The sequence below is a fragment of the Grampus griseus genome (genome assembly GCF_964374135.1).
Source record: "Grampus griseus genome assembly, chromosome: 14".
Taxonomy (NCBI): domain Eukaryota; kingdom Metazoa; phylum Chordata; class Mammalia; order Artiodactyla; family Delphinidae; genus Grampus; species Grampus griseus.
Genome location: NC_139008.1, coordinates 84098975 through 84125985, shown reverse-complemented (window position 1 = coordinate 84125985; position 27011 = coordinate 84098975). Strand labels below are relative to the sequence as shown.

Here is a 27011-nt window from a genome sequence, read left to right as displayed (position 1 = left end):
GCTGTCATCAAGGTGGGGACAGGCTGTGCCTCTCCAGGGACCCTGCCTGTGTTCCCAGAGCCTCGTCTGTACACTGTGAAATTAACCGGCATCCTGGTGGGCTCAAGGGTTTCCGGGATGCTGTGCGATGATTCACGCCCTCCTTCCTCTGCCCGAACCCTTGTCTCTGGCTCTTATCACAGATCTTGAACAACAATGGTCTGTGAGGCTAATGGTGCTTTCTGAGGGAAGCCCTTGTCCTCTGTCGGCTGTGTGGGGTTCAATCAGCCCGCTGAAATTACCCTATCTACACAGCCTTCTTAAAAACAAAACCAAAAACCCGAGTTAATATTCTCTGTAGGTCTCAGAGAGCTATGAGTGTTCGTGGCATATTTACCAAAGTACAAGAAATAATTTGTTTATTTACAGTCTCAGACTGCATGGGGGTGGGCGGTGTGGCAGTGTTCCTGGTGGGGATGAGGGTGGGTGGTGGGAACATGTCCACGGCTGAGCAAGTCTTGTATCCAAGGCTTAAGGCAGCCACACCACCATTTATCATCAAATTTGAATCTTTTAATAAAATTAAACAGCCTGAAAAATGTTCCTGCTGGTTATTAAAGTCAACCAAGGGGATTACGGTTCTAAAGAAAGGAAGAGAAGTGTCTTGAGAGAACGTGTGAAAGAGAATAAAACAAGTGGAGGTAAACCCCAGCTCTCTCTGTTATGCACCTTCACTTCACGCCACTGCCCTGTCCTAATTAAAGCGCTCTGGGGGCTTCCAGTGCACACAGAATAAAATCCCTAGGTCTAGCGATACCTCCCCTTGCCCTGGCTGCACTGGGGTTCCTTCTGTTTCTTGATCACACCAAGCTGTTTCCTGCCTCAGGACCTTTGCATGTGCCACGGCCGCTGCCCAGCAGCTCTTCCCCCAGATCTGCAGAGGCTCAGCTCCCCTCATTCAAGTCTCAGACCACATGTCACCTGCTCAGGGAAGCCACCATGAGCATCCCCCTACCCCGAAAAGCAGCCTCCTTTTGCCGGCTGTCCTATCCATCCATCCCGTCACTCTGCTTTCTGTTCTTTATAATGCTTACTGATCAGTGTCTGATTTATCCACGCTTATTCTCTGCCTCAAGGGAAGGACTGAGTCAGTCACTGGGATCTCTTCCAGCAGTTTCAGCTGTACCTGGCCCACGGTAGAACTTCAGTGAATACAGTCGGGTAAACCAGGTCGTTGGTGATCCTGGTTAACCCTTGACAGCGAAGAAGTCACTGCCACACGCCTGGCATCCTGTGAGGGAGGCCCCACAGTGCAGGGTGCGACTCTGCAACTTGCAGAAAGAAAGCAGGCTCGGAGCAGAGAGGGACCAGGCCGAGGCCGCCGCAGTCAGGCCCCAGAGCCTGAGAGCTGAGCCTCCACCTTGGGGTGTCCCTCTGGGACTCTGGTCCCTGGCAGGGGTGGGATTCGTGACCGTATTTGGGGAAAGCAGTTCAGAGCTGCTCTGTGGGGGCTGGCTGGGCCTCCCCTAATTAGGAGGCCTGTGCTCAGGAGGAGAGAAGGTTCCTGGCCCCATTGACTGGACTGAGGCACCCTCCCAACCCCGGCTTCTTGGTCTGGAGCATTTGGTGCTGACAGAAAATCCCAGGCTCTTTTCTCCCGGGCAAGAAACCATGCTTCCCAGACTCTAGGCTCCAGTGAGGGGTGGGTTTGGGGTCCAAGGGCTGAGGGGACTCTCCCAGGGATGGGGACCCACCTTATTGTTAAGTCTGGACCCTCCACATAGAACCCAAGATAGCTTTAAGCAGAAGAGGCGAAAGTAAAACCCACAGTTGTAGTTCAAAACAAAACAAAATAAATGTTCTCCACTGTATGTTCAGCCACGTTTAAAAGGAAAACAAAAACAAAAACAAACCCGTGCAGTTTGTAATTTCATAGCACAGGCTCCCAGGAGGGTGAATGAGTATTTTTTGGTTTTGTTTTTAATAAAAAGTTTAAATTATATACAGTTCTCAGAGGCCCATTAACAGATGCTTGTTATCAAAAGAAGTTCTTTCTTTGCTTTCTATAAGCGAATGTGTTTCATCTCCCAGCGGTGCTGCTGGCGTGATTGACACGGCTCACGGTGACGAGGGCTATGCTGCGCTGCCCCGGGCCCTGGGGCCGCTGACTCAGGCAGGAGCCGGGAGGGGCAGCGCTTCCTGCTGCAGGAGGCGGGGAGGGGGTGGACCTGGGCAGCAGCATGTGACCCCTAGTCTGCCCCTGGTGGCCTTACGTGACAGCCAGCCAGTTCCTTGTCACCCACAGCCCCCATCAGATGGATGTGAGCATGGAGTCAATTACCTGCCAATACTCCTGAGGACTCACCTTCTCAGCTTCCAGGCCAACCCTCCTGTGACCCCCGGATTCCCCGGATCCCCCTTTTGCCACCTCCATCCTCCCTCAGCCCCAGCCAGGTGGCCTCTCTGCTCTCTGGAACTCGGTCCCCCTCAGGCTCGTTGCCTCAGCTCCCCCCTCTCCCTGGAGTGCTCTGCCCACCAGGGCACCCTTTCTATTCCACCACAGCAATTTTCAGGGTCTCTAATACCCTATTTGCTCATTTCCTGCTGCCTGGTCAGCCTCCCTCATCGACAGCACGAGCTCCTTGACAGCCAGCCCTTGTCTGCCTGGCTCCCCGCTGTGCCCCCACTTGTGGAACGGAGCCTGGCACAGAGTAAGGGGCTCAATAAACACTGATGACTTGAAGAAATGCTCTGAGACCTGGCTGGAAGTCCTCTGAATTCAAGCATCAAGATGATAACCACATACTTTAAATAACAGCTTGGAATTTTTTTTTTTTCTTTTTAATAAGATGGGCAGAGCACAACTGTGATCTTGAGGACACCTGTTTTCTGCTAGCCAGGCTCTCTCTAGGAAGGACGTTAGGGACTGCTGTCCCAACAGAGGGGGAAACACGGCCTGACACGGGGTCCCCCAAGAGTCCAGGTTTCTCGTACTTAACAGAGGTCAGGGAGACTGGGGCCCCTCAACCCCACAGACGCACCTAAGACTCTCCTTCTCGCTGCTTCAGTTTCCCCACCAGCAAGATGAGTTGAAATCTGGTAATTCCTGGAGCCACCCAGCCTCAACACCCAGAAAGCCCATAGCTGGCAAGTGAATCCGGAGGAATCAATGATATATTCTAGGAGAAATGGCTTTAAACCAGGAAACTCGCAGTGAGGATGGGTCTTTTCTCAGTGATGTCATATTTACTTCCTAAGGGCTATTAACAACTTACTACTCTTCCGCTTACATTTGGTGTTTTTTTAATCCTTCAGGAGAAAAAAAAGTTAACACAAAACTTAGGTGGTTATTGCTTCTGTTAAAATCAGCCATGCCAGTTTAATAAGACCTACATATATTGACTTAGCACCTACCATGAGCCAAAGACTATACTGGGTGCCTTGGAAGGACGGTCTTCCAAACTTCTGGCTAAAGTGGTCAGGGAGAACACATGGCTTTCCCCTCCAATTCCTTCTGAAGTCCCAATAAATTACAGGGAAAGAATTAAAAGGCGCAAAATCACACAGATAAACAAAAAAAAAAAAGGAAAAGACAAAACAGCCAACAAGAGATGTCGGCAAAATTCTGGAATCTGGAAAGCTGATGGGCCACTTATCATGGACAGCAGGCTACAGAAAGCAAAAGAAAAGGGCTGGCAGGTTGATCAGAGGGGTAGAGCTCAGAAGCATGTCTACTCGTGCTCTGAGGCTTAGGAATTGGTGGCCCAAGGCGCCTCAGAGGCGGGAGAGCAGTGGGGCTGAAAACAGGAGGACCATTTGCAAGTCTGTAAAAGGAGTTTTGCCCCCAGATTCTCTCCCTAACCCCTCTAACAACCAGCAGTTTAAACAGGGGATCTTCGTACGTGGAGACCACCCAGGGCAAGGTCAGGTATGAAACCGAAAATAGAGGGAGTAAAGACAACTCTGCACATGAAACAGTGAGGTTGTACAGTCTCTCCCTTCTTAAGAGATGACGGCCGGGCTAATGCTGCCAGGAAGGAGGCTGTAAGATTCCTCTGTAGAGAAATGAGCCCAGGGTAAACCAACTACAGATACTGACAGCTAGACATTCCCCAAAAAGGTGTCCGTTAGGTCCCTACCCACTTAGCTTTCATACAAACCCACCATTCAACAAATCCCACCTTCACCCACGCAGCTTCCCATCAGCTTTTTAGTGCTTCACTAATAAATACCTAAGGATGGTCAAGGATAACCAGGCATTTGAGAAAGCCTCCAAAATGACAGAGACACAAACCTAGTCCAAAGTGAGTCGTAAGTAGCAGATGATGCAGGAGATAGAACAACAAAAACTATACTTTCCTCGGTGAAAAGAAGGTTAACCTTTGAAAGACCACAACCACTGTATAGTCCCTCACGTAGAACATCAAAACGAAAGCTTCTAGAACAACAACAAAAGAACGATAATATCCACGGTGAAAAGAAAATTATATATATATATCTAGCTAGTAAGTGGAAAAGAAAGAATTCTTGAAAATGATAAATACGTTAGCAGAAAAAAAAATCAAAAGAAAGTTGGAAATTAGAGCTGAAGAATTTCCCCAGAAATAGAAAAAGGACCAGGAATTAAAATGGCCTTAGACTTCTCATGGGCAATACTGGAAAGTGGCAATCAGTGAACAATGCTTCAAAATCCTCTGAATGATGGCCAGCCTTGACTTTTATAACCAATACAGCTATCAACCAAGTGTGAGGGCAGAATGGAACACTTCCAGAAATGCAAAGTTCTCAGAGAAATGACCTCCCACGCACTCCTCCGTCAGAAACCTGCTGAAGGGTGTGCTCCACCAAAGGGAGGCAGTAAAGGAAGAGAGGGCTAGAGACGCAGAAAACGAGAAATCCAAAACCCAGAAGACAGCAAAGGGGGCTCCCAAGAGGAAAGCCAGGGAGGAGCCCTCCTGGGCTGAGAGCCGTGCAGCAAGCCTAGGAAGCCGTCAGTCCAGAGACGAGCAAGAGAACGCAGAGCTCCAAGGGGGGACCTTTCTAGGAGGAAAATCACAGACTACCCGATGTGCAAATGTACTCAAGAGACTCATACTTCTGTCAGAGTCTGGGGCTGAATTGATCATAGAAACTAAGCAAACAGAGCACTGAGATTTAGTTACTCCGAGGGGAAAAGGACTGTGGATAAAAGGGAAATATAATCATAGAACACACAAGGCAGAGCTGTGAACAATATTTCAAGTAGTCTTAATCATGCAAAAGCATGCCGACACAGCCAGAAATGACGACATAACACTCTGAGAGGGGCAGGGATGGAGAGAAAGGTTATTGGAGCTAAATCCTTATCCTCCTTAGAAGGAAATCAGTAGACAGTATCTACACATGAAAAACCAAGAAAAAGTAATACAGGCACATTATTCAGAAATATAGAGGTTGATACCCAGAAGAAATTAGTGCTAAAACAGCTGCCTCTAGGCAACGGAAGCTGGGAGTGATGGGGGTCTGCTGGGTTTCATTATGAGCCTATTAGAACTATTTGGCTTTTTATACCATGTACACGAAATGCTTCAGTTAAAAAACAAAATTAAAAATACCACACGACCAAATCCAGTGACAAAACCTAGAACGTCCCTTCAAATTGCTCTTAATCCAGTAAAGGGACAGAGAGTTGGGGGGACAGGGGTGGTGGGGTAGGGACGGTGCCGTAGAGCAGGCAGTGCCAGATGAAGAGAGAAGATAACATCTTCACTCTGCAAAGTGGGCTTATCCTCAAGGTCTGAGACTGAAGGGAAATACCCAAAGTATGACAGGGCCACAGGGCCTGGATAGCTATTCTTTGATGGTTTCATCTTTACTAATGGAAGACACTTCTATGTTTTGGAATCACGTTTAGGACTGGCAATGTGACCGCAAGGAGGGGCTTAAAATATAACGGTCGGTCTTGGTTTGTCTTTAAAAAGAGAGTCCTGCCTTGCATACACATTTTCCTAACATTTTTGAAATAGCATAAAAGTATATTTTTGCAAAAGTCCATAACATTAATTTTGTATTTCTCCAAAGTTTTGCTGTTTCTCTGCTTCTTTGATGTGACCTTAGCAGTCAAACATCGCTAAGAAACAGAAGTTCTACTTGAAAAAAAAAAGGAAGTCTAGACTCCGAGTACAATTTCCGAGGGTATTCTCAGTTTCTGACGGGGCACGTCACTCCCGTTACAGGACCCTGGCAGATTCTCAGGGAGGTTTGTCTTCTAATGCACTAACGAAAGCTAATGGCAAATTGGTGTGGTTATTTCCTCAGAACGGTACCTTTTGTTGTTTGAAAAGGCCTCTGTTTCACAGCTTGGATTTTAACCCTTTAAGGATTACCACCATTTTCAGTCCCTCTTACAGAAGCTCCCTGGACTGGGAGGCTGAAACATCCCACCCCATTCACATCCTCTGTGGACTCCATAGTCAAAGGACCCCAGGAATGTGACAAAAGATGTTCGGACTGGTGCAGTAGTGAGGCTGCTAGTGCAGGTCAACAGTCCAAGCTCAATTCGTTGGCCACAAAGGGCGATTTCCTCCCCCTGCCCAATCCACTTCTGTACCCTTTGCTGCACGTGATTTTCCTATTAGTAAAATCCTGTCTAGATTCCTATTTGCACATTCATAAATGTGTGTCCTCAGAATCTTCATCTTTGCTCTCCGTCATCAGCCCTTTGTGTGGCCTTTTAATGTCCCTGCAGATCCTTTACCGTATGAAAAGCTTCTCAACCTCATGTAAAGGAACCCCAAATTAAAGCTGGGAAATCAAATGCACTTTTCAGATGAGCAAAGATCAAAAAGGTGGACGATGCAACATGCTGGTGAAGGAACAGGGAAGGAGGCAGTGCTGGGACCATGTGCGGCCACGTCCTCTGGAAGACGATGTGGAGTCACATGACCAATTTTACATGCAGGCGCCCTTTCCTGTTTCTCTTCCAGGAACTGTCTCATTTACAGGGGAGTCTGCTGTGGCTGTGTTTGCAGCAGCGAGACCAGAAATGACTTAGGTGCACCTCACAGAGGGCTGGTTAAGGAAGTGATGGGCACATCACCCAGAGGAGAACTACAGAACCATTCAGATGTGTTGTGGCCATGAAACGATCTCCAAGATGCATCACAAAGTCCACACGCAGCACTCAGGATGGGGCAGGGCGGGTGGGCTGCCGCTTGTGCGCAAGGACACACGAGGGCTCTGCGTACACAGGTGCACAGGGAGAGGCTCTCTGGAGAGAGTCCAACAAGAATGGGGCACAGGAGCCCCTGGAGAGGGGAGCGGGCCTGGGCCTGGGGGGGGCACTGACTTGGAGCTGTCTATCCTTTGGTCTTGTATGAAGTCTTACTGTTGGCAGGTGTAACTTTCCCCAAAGAGGTTAAAATGTTTTCAGGAATGTTTTAAAAAGATAACATCAGAAGATGGAGCCTATCAGCCACCGCTTAAAGACCATCACCACCCCACCTTGCAGGCTTGGAGGCAACTGGACACCAGTGAGCAATCAGTAAATCAATGACAAACGCCTCCCCCAGTAGGAAAACACGGGGACGCAGGTCTGGCCCCCATGCTGAAGCTCTCTGGGCAAAAGGTTCCCCATCAGTAAAATGAGAAGGTTGACCTAAGTCATCCCATAAGTCTGTCTTGGGGCACAAAATATCTGATTGTTCTCTTAAACCAATTTCATGTTCCTAAGAAGTGGTGAGAGAGGGCTGCACCATCTTCTCTAAAGCACAGCTAAACTGCTCATAGGCCATCTGTTCAAAATAATCGTACACTGAAGCATCCTTTAAACACATTCAGAGCACAGAATTTATTGAACATAATATGGAGATGGCTAGTACAGAAGTTCATGCCTCAGCAGGGCAGGTTTCATCAGGCTGACACGGAACATGTGAGAACATGCTGTGAACGGCTCTCTCGAGCTGGCCGCTGCAGGAATACACCTCCTTCCCTCCGGAGAACAGAAAATCAGCCATAAAACCGTGAATTCATTACACATCAGATAACCAACACGTACGATGGTAAAGAGTCCTTTCCTACACCAGCTTTTTAAAGGAATTCCATGTCAAAACAGGGCATACAACTTAAAATATGTAAAAGAAAAATTATGAAAACGAAAGCATTCTAAGACATCTCTTAAAATACTCAATCGCAAAACGTTAACATATACTGAAGGCAGAATAAAAACCCTGACCACAAACCACAGAGATCTCTTTCCAGGACAGGGAGTGACAGGGAGTGAGACACAAAGCATGGAAAGAACAGCACGTGTGACTGAAACTACTTCTTTACTCAAAACTGTTGAGAGGAGGTGAAGGGAGCATTTAAATAAAAATAGATCGTTTTGAGTTTCCTAAAGAAGTTCCAAATGGCAGCAGTTTACAAACTGTCTTTAAAAAAAACACGAAACACTAGCAAGAGAAAAGAGAACCAAATGTATTTTGCGTTTTTCTAGGTAGGAGCGTGAGGCACCTTACTGAGGCTGCTTACGAATGAAAAACACAAAAACACACTCTTTCCCACTGAGTAATTTCCCAGCATCTCATTCGGGATCAGACACAGAGAAGGTAAATTGATCAACGTTTGCTGAATGAGGGAGTGGTGAAAAGCAAGCAGCAGTTCTTGTACATACACATGGTCTCAGTAGGACAGACAGTAAACTCTGACCTTTGAATCCAAAGAAAATTATCAAGGGGAAAGAAGTATTTTTAAATGAATGCTGCACTAGAGGTTAACAGCTGAATTTAAGTTACTTCTAAAATACAAAAGACAGGGCTTCCCTGGTGGCGCAGTGGTTGAGAGTCCGCCTGCCGATGCAGGGGACACGGGTTCGTGCCCAGGTCCGGCAGGATCCCACATGCCGCGGAGCGGCTGGGCCCGTGAGCCATGGCCGCTGAGCCTGTGCTCCGCAACGGGAGAGGCCGCAACAGTGAGAGGCCCGCGTACCGCAAAAAAAATAATAAAAATTAAAAAATAAATAAAATACAAAAGACAGATGGGAATGCAGGCAGCCAGTTCATAAAAAGAACCAGACCTCTTCGTATTACATGGAAAACCATCGAGCTGATGTGAGAAACATGCATGCTAATTTATCATCCTCAATCACAAAAAGCTATGCATTCTTGTTAGCACTAAGCCTTAATGAAATCGGGTTAAGGTATCTGATTTTTCTCCCCTAGTTGGCAGCTGCTGAAGGAAACAAACAAACAAAAAGTAACCTGTTCTGTTTCGGCCAGACTCGGCGCTGGCTATCAGTGAGACGAAACCCTCCGGGGCCGCAGCTGCACCTGCGGGAGCCGGGCGGAGCTCCTGCCGTTCAGGATGCAGAGGTGAGCAGGATGGGGGAGCGAGCATCAGCCCTGCACCCACCCACCCTGAGCCAGATGATTAAATACACATCAACCCTGCGGTATGAGAAAGTAACTGTAATACGGTATTGTCACAGGATCAATGTTTCCTGGTTTAAAAACAAACATTAGCATTTACTTAGCAGCAGAAAACTATTATCCCACGGTACTGTTTTATTCAACTGACATCTTTTAATCAAAGCAATCCATATTGTGGCAACATTCCAAGGTATCATAATTGCAAATATATATGGCATGTTAGATAACAGCTGTATCCTTGTTGCTAGTTCTTTTTTCCTTCCCTACTGATTGGATGCAGGCATTTTCTGATGATTATTTGCACTAAGAAGAAAACCTGAAGTAATTATACTGAGACAACTTCTCATCCACCTCTACTGGTTTCACTTTTAACTCTTACACACAACTGTGTGTGTGTGCTCACGTCTTCTAAATGTTTCAGAATACCTCTGTGATGACAATGAGAAGGACACCTCGCTTTTCAGTGGCGGGGCCGTAGCTAACAAGAGTGGGGTCTGTGTCGTCGGCACGGGGGTGTAGGGCCTTGTGTACCCCAACTCCTGGTCCTGGAGGCCAAGCCTTGCGTGCTAAGTACGCGGCTGGTGAGATTCAGACGCAGGAGGAAAAGGGTCTGTGAATCTCGCTGGAGATCCACGTTCACAGCCTGTCCAGTCTGCCTGTCCGCCGATGTGCCTCATCGGAGTCTGCTATTACTGGCTCCCTCCGGTGATTTCCCGGAGAAGCACAGCGCTAACTCGGGGGAGAGGTCTGAGACCAGCGGCTCGGCTGCTGTGAACCTCAGCAGGCCACTTCTGTGACACCAATTTTAATGAACTGCCTTCGCTTCCCATTTAATTCACAAGTTTCGTAAAGCCTCCCTGGAAAGCCTTCTCATTATCACCTCGCTGAGACAAGCTAGTAATTTTCTTTCTCAAGCCCCCAAACTCATTCCCCAGGAGCATCATGCAGAGATCTTCAGGCAGTGAGAAAATGGAAAACATACATTTCTTCACTGCCTGAAGTGTGCTTAGTTTCAAAAAGCAAAATACAAAGCATCTGAAGGAGAGTCCTGATTCTGTCTACTTTATCTTTAAAATCACTGCAGAAGGGACGAAGGCAAACACCTGGAAGGTGGACGAAGATCAGTGCTGCTGAGATCAGCCCCTGTGAATTCACCGAGGCCTTTCTCGCCGCTCCTCTGACTGGTTTTTGTGGTTGAAACAGCGTCCTGGCGATTTAGGCCCTCGCAGCAGGCTTGCCAGAGACTGACTTCATTCCAAATGAGAGGTACTAACAAGCCGCCCCGTTTAACCTCCCGGAGGCTGCATTTCCCACGTGCAAAACTAGAGCCCTCACGCCCCCATCCCCATCACAGTCGTCGTGAGCATTAAGCCAGTGAGTGAACCTATCGGATGCTCTGCACGGGGTGGGAGGGCGTCCTAACAACAGCGACTTTCTCTAAGAGGTTACTGTCAAAGCAGCTCTGGCTGAGGAAGGCTTTTAAAAAGACTAATAAGTTTTCTCCAAACCCAATCGGGCCAGGAACCCTGAGGGACCTCGCTTCTCGTGGGGCACACGTGGTCCCAAGCCGCCCTTTCGGGTCTTATCGGATCTGCGTGCCCTGAGCTGGAGTCTTCCGTCTACCGTGCAGGGGACTTTCTAAATACAACCCCATTCCCGCTCATCTCTCGGCAGCAGCAACCTCGGCCCAAGCTTCACTGAGCCAGGCCTCCTCAGAGTGGGAACTCTGATAATTCCATGTATTACTTAAAGCTCCTCCTGCTCTAGCCCGACTGTCTCAACAGGAAGAGGCCGCTCCCGCCCCAGGGCCCCAGCGAGACGCGAGTCAGTGAACGGCCATCACCAGCAGGGGGAGCAGCGGCCTCTCCACCTGCCAAGGTCTCGGAGGTTAAACGTTGCTCAAGTGTTCAAGGTGACTTCCGAGCCCAAGTCCCACCTTGCTCGTTTTTCTTTTCTTGTTTTCTTTTAATCAAGAATTTCACAAACAACCCACAACCAGAAACTTGTAATTGGGCCAGTTCTTTGAAGAAGGAGCTGAAGATGACAAAAGGCATTCTATTTTGGTGTGGATTCTGAGTTTGCAAATATAAAGATTTTTGTGTGCAAAAAATATAGGCACCATTTGAAAAATGTTAAGCTACTTACATATGGTACATATGCTATATATATACACACACACAGCTTGTTTTCAAATTAATTTGAACGGCTATTTAGCTCTGGGCTATCACCTCATTCAGTTGTATCTGACTCAACACAGCCTGCAAGTCCAGTACTGGTATCTTCCAATAGCAATTCTGTTCCTGGGATTTCTTTGAAAGCTTTTAGGTTTTCACGGATCACTGGAGGTTCTTCATTTTTCCCCCTTCTGTGTTATGTAGGTATAAGCCGTCTCTCTAGGCATAAACTGTCCACTGGTAAAAATCAATTTTGATTTTATCAGTATTTATTAGCACTGGTGCCAGCAGTTTAGAAGACTAGAGAAGGAAAACATGCAAACTAGGAGGAGAAAAAAAATGAAAGCCGGGTCCTCATACCTACAAATAACATAGCCTGCTGGTCTTTCAGGTATTTTGTAAGGTGCCGAGGGAGCTTAAATTACCAATTTTTAAATTCGATCAATAAAAATTTACAGGACTCTGTTACTGCTTGCATCTCTCCCGTATCTGCGAGCCCGGTGGCGGGTATTTCTAAAACAAGGGCACCACTCTCAGAGGTGCCGTGAGCCAGTAACCAGGGCAGCAGGCACCGGAGCAGCCTGACTGCACCCGCCCAGGCTCCCTTCCCGGCCAGCACCCTAACCAGCTTCAGCCTGGCTCGCTCTAAGCCAGTTTATTCCAGTGACTTGACTCTCACCCTCTCAGGACAGAACAGACCACGGGGCAGGACCGCACATCCAATCTACCTGCTTTACTCTCATTTTCCAGAAAAGACACCCAAAATGTGCATGCTTGGGACTTCCCTGGTGACGCAGTGATTAAGAATCCGCCTGCCAATGCAGGGGACACAGGTTCGAGCCCTGGTCCGGGAAGATCCCACATGCCACGGAGCAACTAAACCCCTGCGCCACAACTACTGAGCCCACGAGCCATTAACTACTGAAGCCCGCGTGCCTAGAGCCCATGCTCTGCAACTAGAGAAGCCACAGCAATGAGAAGCAGCACACACACCACAACGAAGAGTTGCCCCTGCTCGCCGCAACTAAAAAAAGCCCGCGCGCAGCAACGAAAACCCAAAACGTTCAAAAATAAATAAAATTAAAAAAAAAAAAAGTGCGTGCTTCTCCAGGTTCGAGATCTTGAGTGTCTGTGGCTCTTAAAATGGTCCCTGAACCAGAGCAGTGCCTGCTCCACACACGTTCTCCTCCCTGACACACACTTCACTGACCAGGGTCACTGGCATGGTGTCCGCTCTGCCCATCACCACCCTCCTCCTCTCCCTGGGGCGGGGGGGAGATGTTCCCTTTTTCCACTCAGTCAAAAAGCTCAACAGGTGCTCACCAAGTCCTAGCCCCGAAAACAGAAAGAGGTTTCACAGGATGATTAGTTTTAAGAGACAACTTTGGATTTTAGATTTTGATTTTTAGCTACACACAAAATGCCACCATCCTCGGAGAAGCTGAATTCCTTCTAGATGCACACGAAACACTTAGTCACTTCCAAAGACCTAAGACACAAGTGTCCCAGGTACGCTTTTTGAGAACCTGGTCACTCGACCACAGGCGCCAGCAAACTCCAGCCTCACGGGCCAAATCCCAGCAGCTGTTCTTGTGAATAAAGTTTCAATGGTACACACGGCAACATCCTTTAAGAAAACGTCTACCAACTCCTGCTCTAGAGGAATGGGACTGTACTGCACCCCCAGGCACTATTTGAGGCACCCCCCCATCACTCTCCTTTCAAGGTCATGAGGTGTTAGAAGCCACATGAAGAGCAATTCGTTGCAACTCCTACACTCAGATAGGTTTTACTCCACTTGGAGAAAACAGCAGGAAGCACAGGCTTCCCAGCTCAGTCTTCTCACTCCTTTTCCTAAGTACCTGGGTCCACACGGAATAGAGACTGGAGAGTAAGTTATAACCGGGCAGCCGGCCTTCCATAGCTTCACGCCATGGGTGTGTGGTCGAGAACGAGGTCTAGTCAACGTTTACCGCGAGTTCTCAGGATGTACAGTAAACATGTTGTATTTCTCATCGATAGGGTTCATTTTTAAATCAACCTTCCAATGACAAAATAATAATGATAAAAATAATGTCTCCCTCCCCCCGCCATTTAGCACAAGTGACAAAATGACAAAAGAACTCTTAATTTGGGGGCTTTATTTTGATTTTTTTTTCTTTTAAAGATGCTACATAGTCGAACAGAATTGGATTGGTCTTTTATGGCATAAAATTAATTCACAAACTCTCGATCACTACTTGACGGATTATCTGACGTTTCTCTCCCACCCCCTCCCAACCCCACCGAGCCGGTTTCCTCTCTGCTCACCCCTCTGCTGCCTGACTCACATGCCCTGATCCCCAGCTAGGGCCCCACGGGGAAGGTCAGGGCCACACTGGGGCACGTGTGCTGAAGCGTGAGTGGTGGCTGAGGAGTGGAGAAAGAAAGAACAGTACAGAGATCGGCTGCCCTTCCCCACAGAGAGCGTGACCTAGAGCTGACTGCCACTACTAAGCACTCCCCTCCCTACGAGAGTCGTTACTTATTTGCACAGAAAACCACTTCCCGGCAGCCGTTTTCCAGCGTTCCAATGAGCCGCACCTCCATCTGTGTGTACAGCCCAGAACCTCCAGCAGCAATGCCAGCTTCACCCAGCAGAGTTAGGTAGCACAGGTGATTTTAGGCCACAGAGTTAATTATAATCTTGTGACAAGAAAACATGAGATGAAATACATTAAATAAGTTAAATATGCATTAAACATCTCTGAATAACAATTCAATCTCATGACATGAACCAATGGTTATCTAGCTTGGTCCCTTTAAGAGAACAAAGCCTTCACTGACTTCTATTTCCAGAGTATTGGGTCACTCGGGCAACATACACCTCCCAGCATAGCCGATGCTGCCACAGCGCCGTTCTTCTCGGCCTCAGACTCTCTCCATCAGTCCCAGGGAACTGATGGCCGGGGCAGACATGGAGGAGCAGCCCGGAGGGAGCGAGCAGTGCGGGGAGGACGCCTTGGGGGGGATGCATTCTCCACCGCGCTGGGCTCCAGCTCCCCGAGGGCCAGCACCAACAGGCAAGGAAGAGTGTCGTGTTGGAAGAGAGGTGATTAGCAACATGGACCAAGGCTACAAGTGTTTAAAATGACATGTACAACATGCCAGTCTCGTTTAATCATGGTTTCCCTTGTCATTAATAAGGATCATTCTTTTCCCCCGATCATTTACTATACGTGTTAAACTTTCTAAAAGATTGTTATTTTATGTTCTATGTGTGTGTGTGCACGCGTGCGGCAGCACACACGCGCAGGGAGGGGTAATTTAAAGGCAAGACCTGTGAGATGTCATCATACATTAACTTCTTTTTACACGCGGTTATGATACACTTAAATCCCATGACATGGCGGAGCCATCAATCCAATTTACCATCCTTTGCCTGCTGCCTCTACAAGGCGATCTTCCCTATGATTACACCGACGATAAAGAACAAAACCACCAGCGCGAGTAGCCGGGTGCTGAGGCCCTCCTCCTTCCCAGCCGCAGCTAACACGGGAACGGGGCTGTTGCTCTGCGCTGCCTTCCTCATCCGAAGTCCATCTTCTTCCTACGGGAGCAAACACACGTTTCAAAGACAGTCCAAGGCACCAGAGCAGCAGTCAACTGTACAGCTTGGGGGACGCGGCGGGGAGGCGGTGAGGTCCAGACTCGATCACATGATGAGGTCCAACCTCCTCGTTTTGCAAATGGAGAAACAAGCCTACACAGAAGAAGAGACTGGCTTGAGGCCACCACAAAAATACTGCCGGGAGCCCCTCTTTTCTCCCATCCATCCTACACAGTGCTGCTGGGTACCTTTTTATACCACACATCTAAGCAGGGGACTCCCTGGTTCCCCATGATTTACAGAAAAAAACTCTTCAGAGAAAAGAATCACAAGAAACGACCAAGTGGGGGACCTGGAAGTTTTCAAAGGTAGAGCTCTGTATAAAGTTGATACCTGATGAGTTACAGGTAGACTGCTGGATCAAAACTGTGATGTGTGTAATATTAAAATGAGCTTGATACATGCATCTCAAATATTTTCTACTTAACGCATGGAATTCCCACCAAGGAAATGACTCTCTCTCTCGTACGCGTGAAGATAACTTGGCCACTTTCCCCCGCACACACAGACCTGTACGAACAGAAACTTTTGCTCTCTCCACGTCCCCAAACGGGGCGCACACCAAGGCTTTCCTACGCCGGCTAGTTACCCCTCGACTCATCCCTGACGCCCACACAGCAGCTGCACCTTCTCTTCTTCTGCTTTGGTCCATTCACATTCAGCAAGTGCCTAGCGGGTCTTGAAGACAAGAGGCATCAACCCACCGAGCAGACTTTCCGTGACACTCATGGCCACCTTGGTGGAACCGCTCACCACACTCGGTATCAGTATTCGTGTCGGGGCCTCCCCGCTACCCTGGTTAACAAGGGAGCTTATCTTAAGGGCAGGGACTGCCCGTGTCTGTACCCACAGAGCGGGGTACAAGGTAGGGCCTTAGGAAATGTGCTGGCCAAGTGACAGGAGGAAACAACACAAAACAAGAAATCAGTGTTTGGCAAGATAAAGAATCTTCTAATGCCAAGATTCGCCCGATAATATTTTAAAAGACGCTCTGCTCACGGGGCATGGCCAATACGACTGCGCAGTGATAAATGACTGGTGCTATTCGATTAACTTTAAAAAAAAATGGGCACAGCAATACAGCATTTATTTTATTGGGTTTATATAGAAGCTATTTCTACCTATTTATCACTTTAAATGGCACAGAAGTCTGTTTCTGAAGAGCAATACATTCAAGGAGAACCTCTAGGTGTATCTTAGATTTTTAGCCAAAAAGTAGCGTGTCAGCTTCATAATTTACTCCTTACTAAAGGAAGTCAAATCAAGATGACTGCCAAGAAAGAAGATGATGCCATTTCCCAAACTCTGTCAGCCCTCCTGTATCTACTACCTTGCTAGAATAAGAGAAGGAAAGTCAACTGCCACGAATTTATGACGTGCACCTGGCGCTACGCAGTGAAAAAAGCCTATCATGTGGTTGGGGGACATGATCACGATGCAGAGAACAGATCGGCCTCGAGATTTAAGCTGCAACGAAAGACCCTATGATCAGACGTTCAGAAATGCTCTCTTTAATACTGCGTATGAAACAGACATACTTTTAACACTGGAAGGGGCCTTAAAGGGGTTTTGCGAACAGAGGCCTGGGAGCCGCCGTGACTAAAAAAGATTCACAGCGAGGCCAAGTTTGGCTGGTCATTTCCACAACACTGCAGGCCTCCAAGACCAAGCGAAATGCACCTGCTTCCCTCCAATGCCAACCGCCGGGTCAATGGCCACAAGCTGGAGACTCTGGTTCCCTGTAATTTCCACCCATGTACGGCGACAGCTTCCCACCTCCAGTCTCCTCACCGCGTTAACAGCAGGATGAGACCCTACTGCCTAGACCTATTTAGGATCCTCATGAAACAGAATTATGCTGTGTTAAAACAGAATACAGGTCAGTATTTACCCACTTAAAAAAGATTCTCATCCAGTGGGGATGGAGTGGGGTTTGAACATGTGAATTCAAGATAGCCATTGCTGTTTTATTTTTAGTCTCAGAACTGAATTTCAATTTACGCTAATGGATTGTTTGTTTGTTGCTTTTATACGAGGTGACAAGAGTTTATATTGTGCAAATATAAAACAACTCTACAAATGCTGGGGTCCATCAACTTCCCCACCCAAGATCACAGCGAAAAAGCCCCCGTTCCCTGCAGATGATCAGAAAATAAAACGCTGTTACCTTGAACTGCTTGTTCTCTTCCCGCAGCCTCTGAACTTCACTCTGCAGCCGCTTACATTCTTCCATCACCTTCTTAACTTCAGTGTCATCCAAAGAAGAACTCAGAGCTTTAGACACTGTTGGTGTTTCTGTCTTTGATGCAGTTGTGGATATAATTTTATTTATTTCTACATCATGCTGTTCAGAAATAAATGAAAGCCCAAGTGTCACCAACTATGTAGTAATGGACTTGTTAATGCAAAGTAAAAAGTAGTTCTCAGCAAACACCACACGTGGTAGCGCTTCATCCACACTGTAAAATGTCACATTTACTTTTAATATGGATTACTTTATCTAGTGTCTTAATAATCTAAAGCAACTGCGCTCCAGAAATCATGGATAAGGGCCAGTGATGAAGTTCGGCTGAGACTAACACGTCAAAGAAAGAGAGGAGGGGCCGTGCATACTGCACTATCAAAGTCCTGCCATGCAGAAATTAGCACACTGTAACTGTGCAAGCTCAGGAATTACCATCCACAAATTACTGTCACCACGAAGGTCTGAACAGCCCCAGGGCTGGCTGAGTGGGGGTCTCGGAAGGCGGCCAGAGGGGACGTAACACAGAGGGCGATTTATTTCATGAAGATGGAAGGAAGGTGCAGTAAACTCAGTGTCTACAATATTTCAGTCTGGGGAAGCACCACATTCCTCCATTTCCTCGGCCAAGACTGTGCTGTGACACACTCTGGAGACCGGCGGAGGATGAATCAGTAAGTGGGGAGAGGGCATGGAAGCACTCAGGTGTGTCGGGAAAATAAAATAACTGGGGATCGTTGCCCTGGGGGTTCCATGCAGCAAACTGAAAACTAGGAGCTCTACCCTTCGTCTCTCCCAAGTGAGAAGAGTGAGGCCCTGAAAGGCAAGGCCCCAGCTTACAGAGCTAATCACCTAGCACAGAGCTAGGGCCAGAACACAGATCTCACAGCGTCCACAACTGACCTTCCCAGGACTGGAATGGGAATGGGAAGGAAAAAAAGAAAAAAAGACCAGTGCCATTCAAACCAACAGGATAACGATAGTGGTCAATTACTGAGCAGAAAAAAAATGCTACGTGGTTTCGACACGAAGCATCAGCATTCCTGGAGACGGCTATGGACAATGTTGAGGAGGTGAGCATTTCTATCTCCCACCTCCAGCTGTTAACAGCCAGGGTGGCTGAATGTTCTACATGTGTTTTAAACTGTGTTTTTAATACAATTTATTATAAGTTTTTTGACTAGGTTGAAGGGAGGTCCACATTAGCATTACTGATACAATCTTCTCTCTCCAACTGTTCACAAGCCAGGGCCACGACAGGCTTATCCCTTGGGTTTCACACAGAGAAGAGAGAGCTGACAGCTTGGAGGAAGTCGCTCCTTGCCCTCACCCGCTCGAAAAGCAAAGGGGGCGATTCTCAACAGGGAATCATTCTGCCCCAGCAAGGGCACATTTGGCAATATCCGGAGACATTTTTGGTTGTCACAACTAGGGGGTGCTACTGGTATCTAGTGGGCAGAGGTCAAGGATACCGCTACACATCCTACAAGGCACAGGACTGCCCCCACGGCAAAGAATTATCCAGCCCAAGTGTTAATAGTGCTGAGGTTGAGAAATCCTAATCTAAAAGCATATTTTGACTGAAGAGGTGGGTGGGGTTCAAGGGGTAGAGAGGTGGTGCTGAGGGAAAGTGTAGACGGGGAAGCCTACAGGCGGCACTCTGTAGAACAACAGAACCTCAGAGCTCTCCACCACCTGTCCACCAAGCACCACGATAAGCGGCAAATTATTCCGTTCTGGTCTTACCCACCGTTAAATAGCAACCTATAACTTTGCCAAGTCACAGAAGCTCTTTGGAATTTATGACATTTCAACAGCCAACAGGTTGCACTTTTCAAAGGGAAAAAATGTTTCAATTAGCTGTCTTTCTGCAAGTCTCTCAAAGGCAGATTTCACGAAGGCCCACTTACTTGTTAACTTCAGCTTATTTTTTTCTTCATACATCAGAAGAAGGAAAATAATTTGCCAACTTAAAGCTTGGTTTTGCGGGAGACGGTATGCAAACAAGCATCAGCTTGCAACATCAATTACTGTTAACTAGAAACATACTTACTGGTTTATCATTTTCTGCTGGCAATTCAAACACACATCTAAGTTTTGAATCCATAAGGTCTTCCGGTTTTGCCTCCTTCCACTAAAACAATTTAAATTTAATAATCAGGATATTATAAAGCTGCTGGAAGAATAATTTTCTTCCTATAACTGACAATTTCAGAAAAATACTCTTAATGAGAAAGGCCTGATGTATATCAAATAAAGAACTTACGTCTGCTGAGATTTCAATACTTTTAACATGACAAGATTAAACGCACTAGCTCTCCTGAATATATACTCTTCTTCACAGACCCCAGTCTTGCTGCCGGACCCCTCAGAGCCCACCAGCGCTCCTCCTGTCGCCAGTCTGCGGGAAGCACACGGGACAGAGAAGACCACCGCTGACCCAAGAGGAATCTTCTAAACTACAACTGGATGGCCTAAGGACATCTGGGCTCTCCTTAAGAAAACACAACTTACTTCACAGGGCACGTCCTTCTTAAGAGAGAGTAGCATGTGCTATCTGGGAGTGGTTTTAGAACGCTGCCAACTACCAACAGGGCACAAGAACTGGCAGGCCACTCCCTGTGATCGCCACTGTCTGGGCTGCCCCCCACTGCCTCAGTGTGCTGGTAGTAATATCTCCCTGACTAAATCCATGTCCTGGGACGATGCACTTCTGGCTTACTCCTCCTCCTCTTGGCAGTGGAGGACAGGAATCCCAGGTGTTCTGATCATTACAGACCAGCATAGCAGGAAGGCTGCAATACAGAAAAAGGAACGAACTCCCCCACCCTCACCCCAGAACCATGCAGGAGGCAGCGAGAGCAACACAGTACCAAGAGCCAAAAATGGGAAATAATCTTTGTGTTGAACAATAGGGAACCACCAAAGAAACCATGGCAGGTACAGTCAATGGAATAGCATGCCATTCAAGGGATACTGAGGAGTGTTTAATTGCATGGGGAAAATTCGCAGGATGTTAAGTGAAGAAACTACAAGCAATATCTTAAGTCTGTTCCTCTGCACGCGCGCGCGCACACACACACAGTGTACGTGTGCCTGCGTGCGTGTGTCAAAAGAACATCAGGCAAGGATCATCTCTGGGTGCCAAAAATCACCAAGTGAAAGACTGCTCGCCGGCAAGCAGGATGTTCATGTGGTCTCCAAGTATCTGATTACTCTGAGTATCACAGATCACCTATTAACCACAAGGGGAAAATGTGCTTTGACACTGGGGAGAGTTGGCATTCACCATCTTAACCAAGTAATCAAACTTAGTGTCACCAAAAGAGGGACAACACGGCATTAAACGCCTTCTAATATGGTGCATCATACATGACACCACCTAGGGAATATTCTTGCCAAAATAAAAAAAAAAGAAAGCAAAAACATTTAACCTGAATTTAATCATGAGGAAAGAATTGGACAAATCCAGAATGTGGGACATTCTGCAAGTCAACTGGCCTGGACTGTAAAAAGGGTGAGGGTGCTCCAGGAGAAGAAAACCTAAAGGCCATTTCTGGAACAACTGGAAAATGGTGACCATGGGTATGGGTTTCTCTATCAAACATTACTGAATTAATGTTAAGCTTCTTAGCTGTGACAACGGGACTGTGGCTATGTACGAGGCTGTCCTTGTCTGAAGCAGTTATAGGTGGTGAAGGGTCATGAAGTCTGTGTCTTACAGCCAAGTAGTTCAGCAAAAAAGGAAGTTTACGACAGCAACGAAGCAAACGTGGCAAAATGTTAAACGGTGCATCTTAGTAACTAAGGTTAGATGAGTAGGCACTACTATTGTTTCAACTTTCTGTATATCACAATACAAAGAAAAATATTTTAAAGTAAAGAAAAAGCACAAGGCTCTCATTAACAGTGGTTGGGTTTAGTATAAACAAATTACAGGTCACTTAGTTTTATTTTTGCTCATTTGTATATTTCCAAAATTTCCAACAATGTACATTTCATATAAAAAATTTTTAACTGTTATAAAAGTTATCATGGAAGCAAAATTCACCTTTATTGTATATAGAGTGCCTGGCCTATAACAGTGCTCAGATAAAACAGCTGCCAGATGCCAGACACTACGCCAAGTTCTACATACACAGCACATTTAATCCCACCACAGCCACGTGAACTAGGTGTTCATCCCCATTTTACACGTGACCAAACCCTCAAGAGAGTTAATGAACATCGCCCAAGGCCACAATGTTAGTAAGAGGCAGAACTCAGCTTCACACCCAAGGCACCCAAGCCCATGCTCTTCTCACCAAGCCATGCAGCAGAAGCCAAACAGATTATATTCCTGGATATTCCACATTCTGCATTTGCCATACATTTCCTTGGTCACACAAAGTAACATGAAGTGACACATCATGTTCCAGGAAATAAAAGCGAATGTCTCAACAGTCATTCCTCTTCGAAGGAATCTTAAAGGAAGCCTACTCTCCCTGATCTCTCTGAAACCCCCAAACATCTAGCTTACCCTTCATTTCCTACCCAGAAGTTAAACATGCGTGAAGGTGGTCGGTTATGCTTTTCCGAGATGAAAAGCAGCAGCTGTGTGGTGGCACGGGGACACGAAGGTAGGCTGTGCATGAAAACAGCACCTAGTATACAACTGTGAAAGAGAAGCAGCGGTACAGTGTGCATCCCAGCTAACTCAAATTTGCAGCCATTCCTCGGATGACTTCAGTCTCTTAGTTTCAGTTGGCGAACTGCAAAGCAGTGAAAACCTTGCGGCAGTCCTGCCCTTCTTTCCCAAACTGTGAGGGCTACACAGTCTGTCCTCACTGGTGCTGTGGATTTTTTTAAGGTTTATCCGTATATTGTGATACACACTCACAGCACCAGGATGCCTGCTGATTTATTCAAGTGAAACCTTGGGGAAGAACTACCATTATAATCTTCTTCTAGAAAAATCAATACGAGGGACTGATTGCAGGGCCCCGCCCCCACGGCTACCAAAATCTCAAGTCCCTCACATAAAATGCTAGGACCGCTGGCCCACATCCACAGATGCAGAACCCACAGAAATGAAGGGCCAACTGTAATATATCAATTATTTATTTTATGAAAATGAAGTCATCTTATTTTTACCAAAATTAAGAGACAGAGTTAAACATGTATTTAAGCAGGGGAAAAAAAAATGAAGGAAACTTGGGGAAAACAACAACAACAACAAAAAACCCAGAATCATGCTTACCAGAACCAAGCATGAAAAAAAAAATGCCTAAAGGGTTGAAGGATATTTAGTATTCAACTCTCTCCCATCCCTCTGGGTTCTGGAAGATGGGGAAGATGTGGTAGGAAGGTTCTCTATAGTGAAAACTGTCCTTTTCTGTGGGGGGAATGGGAGGGGGGTGAAGGGAGAGAATCCTCAGACCATTCAAGACACAATCCACCAGAAGAAGGAACTGCTGAAGGCAACCAGATATAAAAGTCAGAAAAGAAGAGTGTTCTAAAAAGTTACATGAAATGTTAAAATCAAAGTTTTAGAAAAACCATAAAGGCAGTCAAAGCACAAACCTCCCTGAAGGCACCATTCCCCTTTAAAATCAATTTTGACACATTTTGAAATGCATGCACCCACAATTCTGCACCTAATCATTTCTTTTAATTACTGAAAAAAATAAGAAGCATTCAGTACTTACTACTGCTTCCATATCAGAAGTGTCAGTTGGAGCAAACATAGACTGAACCATAAACTTGTGTTTACTTTTCTCATTGGGATCATAATCGAAAGGCTGTAACATCACTGAGAAAGAAAATATTTCATTAGGAGGGTCAGAGCTCGGTTACCAGCAGCCATTTGTTACGTTAATTACTTGTAGTTCGGTTGTAAAGCAGTTTACCAGGACTCTGTCTGAGCCTTCAGAAGCCCCAGGCCTTCAGGATGACCAGGTCTCAAACCTGAGGTCCAGGAAACTGAAGGGACTTCCCCAAGGTCCACCTGCAGGTAGTGGCAGAGCCAGGACTGGGGCTCAGGACCCAGGTCTTCTGATTCCCAGCCCACTGATCTGCCGCTAGGGCACACCTGACCAAACATCTGCTACGGGCCTTACATCCAGGTCAACCAGGTAGAAACACCTGTGCCTGTTTTGCTCAAGAAGACACGTGCAAATGATCTCTTCAGGAACTAAAACAGAGTAATCCAAGACATCTGAGGAACTGTTTTAGCTTCTCTCTGTCCTATTTCCCACGTCAAGGTCATCAAAGTAATGCTTCAAATGCAATTTTGCCAAGAATGTTAGGGAATTTTCAGAACCAGCACCCTCAGGGCATGGAGAAGACACCACCAGCTTACACCCTTTTTCTCCCTAAGCACCTAGGGGAGTCTCACATAAGGGCTCCCTGACTGAGCACAGCCACTGCGCTGAGCGAGGTGTCGTCCCGTTCTGACCGGCTGCCCTAGGACTTACCACCCTACCCCATTAAATGACAGCTGCTTTCAAATACAGGTTTTGCTACAAGCCTTTGACTAAACCACACATCTCACTAAGTTCCCTGAAAACTAACTTTCCCATACCCAGGAAAAGCCCGCTGTAGCCCTGACCGTGGTAAGAGCCCCCTGGGGCTGAGCGTCTCCCTTGGGCCAGAAGCTCAGCTCTGCACTTCGGCTTTATCATCACCTCAAAGGCAGGTAATGCTGTGGAAGTTACTTTGATGGCTGTTTTCAGATGAAAAAACTGAAGCGCAGAAAGGTTGGCTAACCTGCCCAAGGTCACACCGCGGAGGAGTGGACACTCCAACGCAGGTGGTCTGACTGGAAAGCCAATGCTCGTGGCCACCATGAGGGGCTGGCTCTCTGTCCTCTGACAGTGCAGGTCCTGTCCTTCTCCACCAGCACCTCTGCTGCTGGGCACTCGTCAGTGTTCTCTCGCCCTTGAACACCACTTAGAACTTCCCAGGTGCTTAAAGCCTCACAATCAACCACCCCCTGCAGCAGATGCAGGGCACCTACCCTAAGCCCTAGCTCATAAAGGAATCGTGAAGGGACTCAACAAAGTGAAGGGACTCGACAAAGTGAAGGGACCTGCTCAAGGTCACTGTGCTGGGAAGCAGCAAAACTTCGACCAGGAGCCACGTGCAGTCAGCACCCCTTCAGCCACAATGGACACTCCAATTCGCGACGGGGTCACATCCTGCACGCACCGCAGACCCACCATCACGTATCTTACAGAACCACCCATGATGAGGAAGAGAAATACGAACACCCCCCTCCGTCTTATCTGTAACAAGCCCAATGCCCAGGAGATGAGAGCAATCGGAAGACACGGTTAATTTTCAGAGAAGTTGGCTCTTTAGCTCCAGTGACACTGGATCACACACAGAGAATGGATGGGTCCAGAGACCCTAAGACAACCCCACATAAAGAGCCCCAGGAAGACCTGCTGTTCCCTTTCCACTCTTCTCCCCCTTCCTCCAGGAGGTGTAAGCCAGAAAGAAGGGCTTGGGTTGCAGGCACGTTCTAAAGCAAACTGACCCTTCCTTTTTCTCTCTACCTCGCCCCACACTCCCATCCCCAATGCCTTCGCAATGTCCCAAAAAAGGAAAATAACTTTTACTAGGGCCTAGTACGGACTAGGCACCAAAGAAGGAATATTTTCCTTAGTTCTCCCATCAGTTCTCACAACAATCATAAAGATGGCCATGTCTTTATGTTCTAGATGAGAAGACAGGGCTTGGTAGCCTCCCTCGAGTCCCATGGACAGCGTATTAACTGATGGAACCAGAGCTCCACATTGGCTTTGTGTCCACAGTCCGACTTCCACACCACAGGTTCTCGAAGTGTTACTCCCAGACCCCGAGACCCACCCCTCAGGCGGTCCATAAAATCAAAACTGCTCATAATACCAAGACGTTACATGTTACATGCTTTTTCCACTGCACTGACATTCGAAGTGATGATCGGCACAAAAGCAAAGGTGGGTGAAACTGCTAGTGCCTGAGTGCAGACTTTACTAAATTCCAACCCCTGACAATGCATCTTAGCACTCTGTACAATGAAATGACAAGTACACATCAAGCATTTCTGCTGCCTTGGGAAAAGCACCTGTGCAACTGTTTGGGTTGTGAGCTCAACTGGACGCTTTCTCATGGAACCATGTACTTGAAAGAACAACCGACAGAAAAACTATGGTTATTCACACCTGGGTATACAGCAGATATTTTCCAAAAATGAATGAAGTGAGCCTGTCACTTTAAGGAAAACAACTTATAGTTGTTGCCGGTGACAAAAACCAGGCATTCAAACAAAAGTTAGAATATTGGAAAACCTCTTTCTGCCACCAAGAGCTTCACAGTTTCCTGAAGATTTAAGGACTTTTCCAATGAGATCAGTGGGAACAGTAACGAATGTACTTTTCTGATACTGTATAATGAGATGTCAACAGCTGGAAGATCTGTATAACTCAGCTAGCATAATATTACCAAAGCCATCAAGTGTAAGAGAAACCAATGCATTTTAGTGAAACAAAGTTCAAACGGTTCACTGACAGGGTGTCAGATTCTACACTGTATTAAACTTTAAGAAAGTGTCACTTGTCAAGTTTTGGTATAGTGTCAAAGAATAATGTCTATAATTATCTGAAAAGGCTATTAAAAATACCCTTTCCTTTTCCAATACATATCTGTGGTAAAGGTGGTTTTACTTCATATATATTCACCAAAACAACACATTATAACAGACTGAAATGCAAAAGCAATTGAGAGAATCCAGCCTGTCTTCTATTTAGCCAGAAATCAAGGAGATTTGCAAAACATATTGAATAAAGCCAAAATTTTTTTGAAAAGTTATTTTCCACTACAAATGTTACTGTTTGCATATAACTGTATTTATTAAAGTTGTTATTAAAGGAATACTTTTTAAATTTCTCAGTTTAATTTGCAATACGATAAATATTGATACAACCCACAAATCAAAAAAAGCTCTTTTGGTCTTTGATTTCTAAGAGTGTAAAGGGGCCCCGAGACCAAAAGGTCTGACCACCGTTATTCTACATCAAGCTGCCTCGCAGGCCCCTCCAGGAGGAAAATGCTCGTGTTAATAATTCAAGTGAAGGCACTGGTGGCTCTGTGTGGTCCCCTTCGTGGGAGAATGTGCAGTGTGAAACAGAAAGCAACCTCACACAAACCAAGTCTTGAGTCCCGTATGTACCCAGGCCTCGGGTGGAGACAGAAGCACACGTGCACGCGCATGTGTCCCTTACAGGGAGGGGACTGGGGTTCCCTGTGCTCTGCTAACCAAACCACCCTGCAACCTCTTGTTCCACCTCTGGAGAAGGGCGCTGTCTGAGACCCCCTGCCACCCTCGGACCTTGAAGGTGGCATCAGTCCAACTCCAGGCCTAGAGCAGGCTGCCTGCCAAGTCGCCACAGTGCAGAGCTAGAAGACCCTCAAGAGGATGTAACTGACATTTAGACCTCGAGGCTCAACAAGAATGTAAGCACACAAAGAAGTGGGTACTGGTGGTAACAAATCACCTTACAGGAGCACTGGAGACAGCAGAGGCGGCGGGTCAAATACCC

The 27011-nt window shown here is 46.9% G+C and overlaps 1 protein-coding gene across 1 annotated transcript in view; it reads right to left on the bottom strand.

Moving 5' to 3' along the window:
- Positions 1 to 13681: 13681 nt before the first annotated feature.
- VAPB (VAMP associated protein B and C) overlaps positions 13682 to 27011 on the bottom strand; it is a 49488-nt gene continuing 36158 nt past the window's right edge. The window contains exons 3-6 of the mRNA XM_082671434.1: positions 23136 to 23239; positions 19502 to 19582; positions 17374 to 17550; positions 13682 to 15146 (exon numbers count right to left, since the gene is read on the bottom strand). Coding sequence (XP_082527560.1) covers positions 14988 to 15146; positions 17374 to 17550; positions 19502 to 19582; positions 23136 to 23239 — 521 coding nt within the window. The 3' untranslated portion in view covers positions 13682 to 14987. The remainder of the gene's footprint in view (positions 15147 to 17373; positions 17551 to 19501; positions 19583 to 23135; positions 23240 to 27011) is intronic.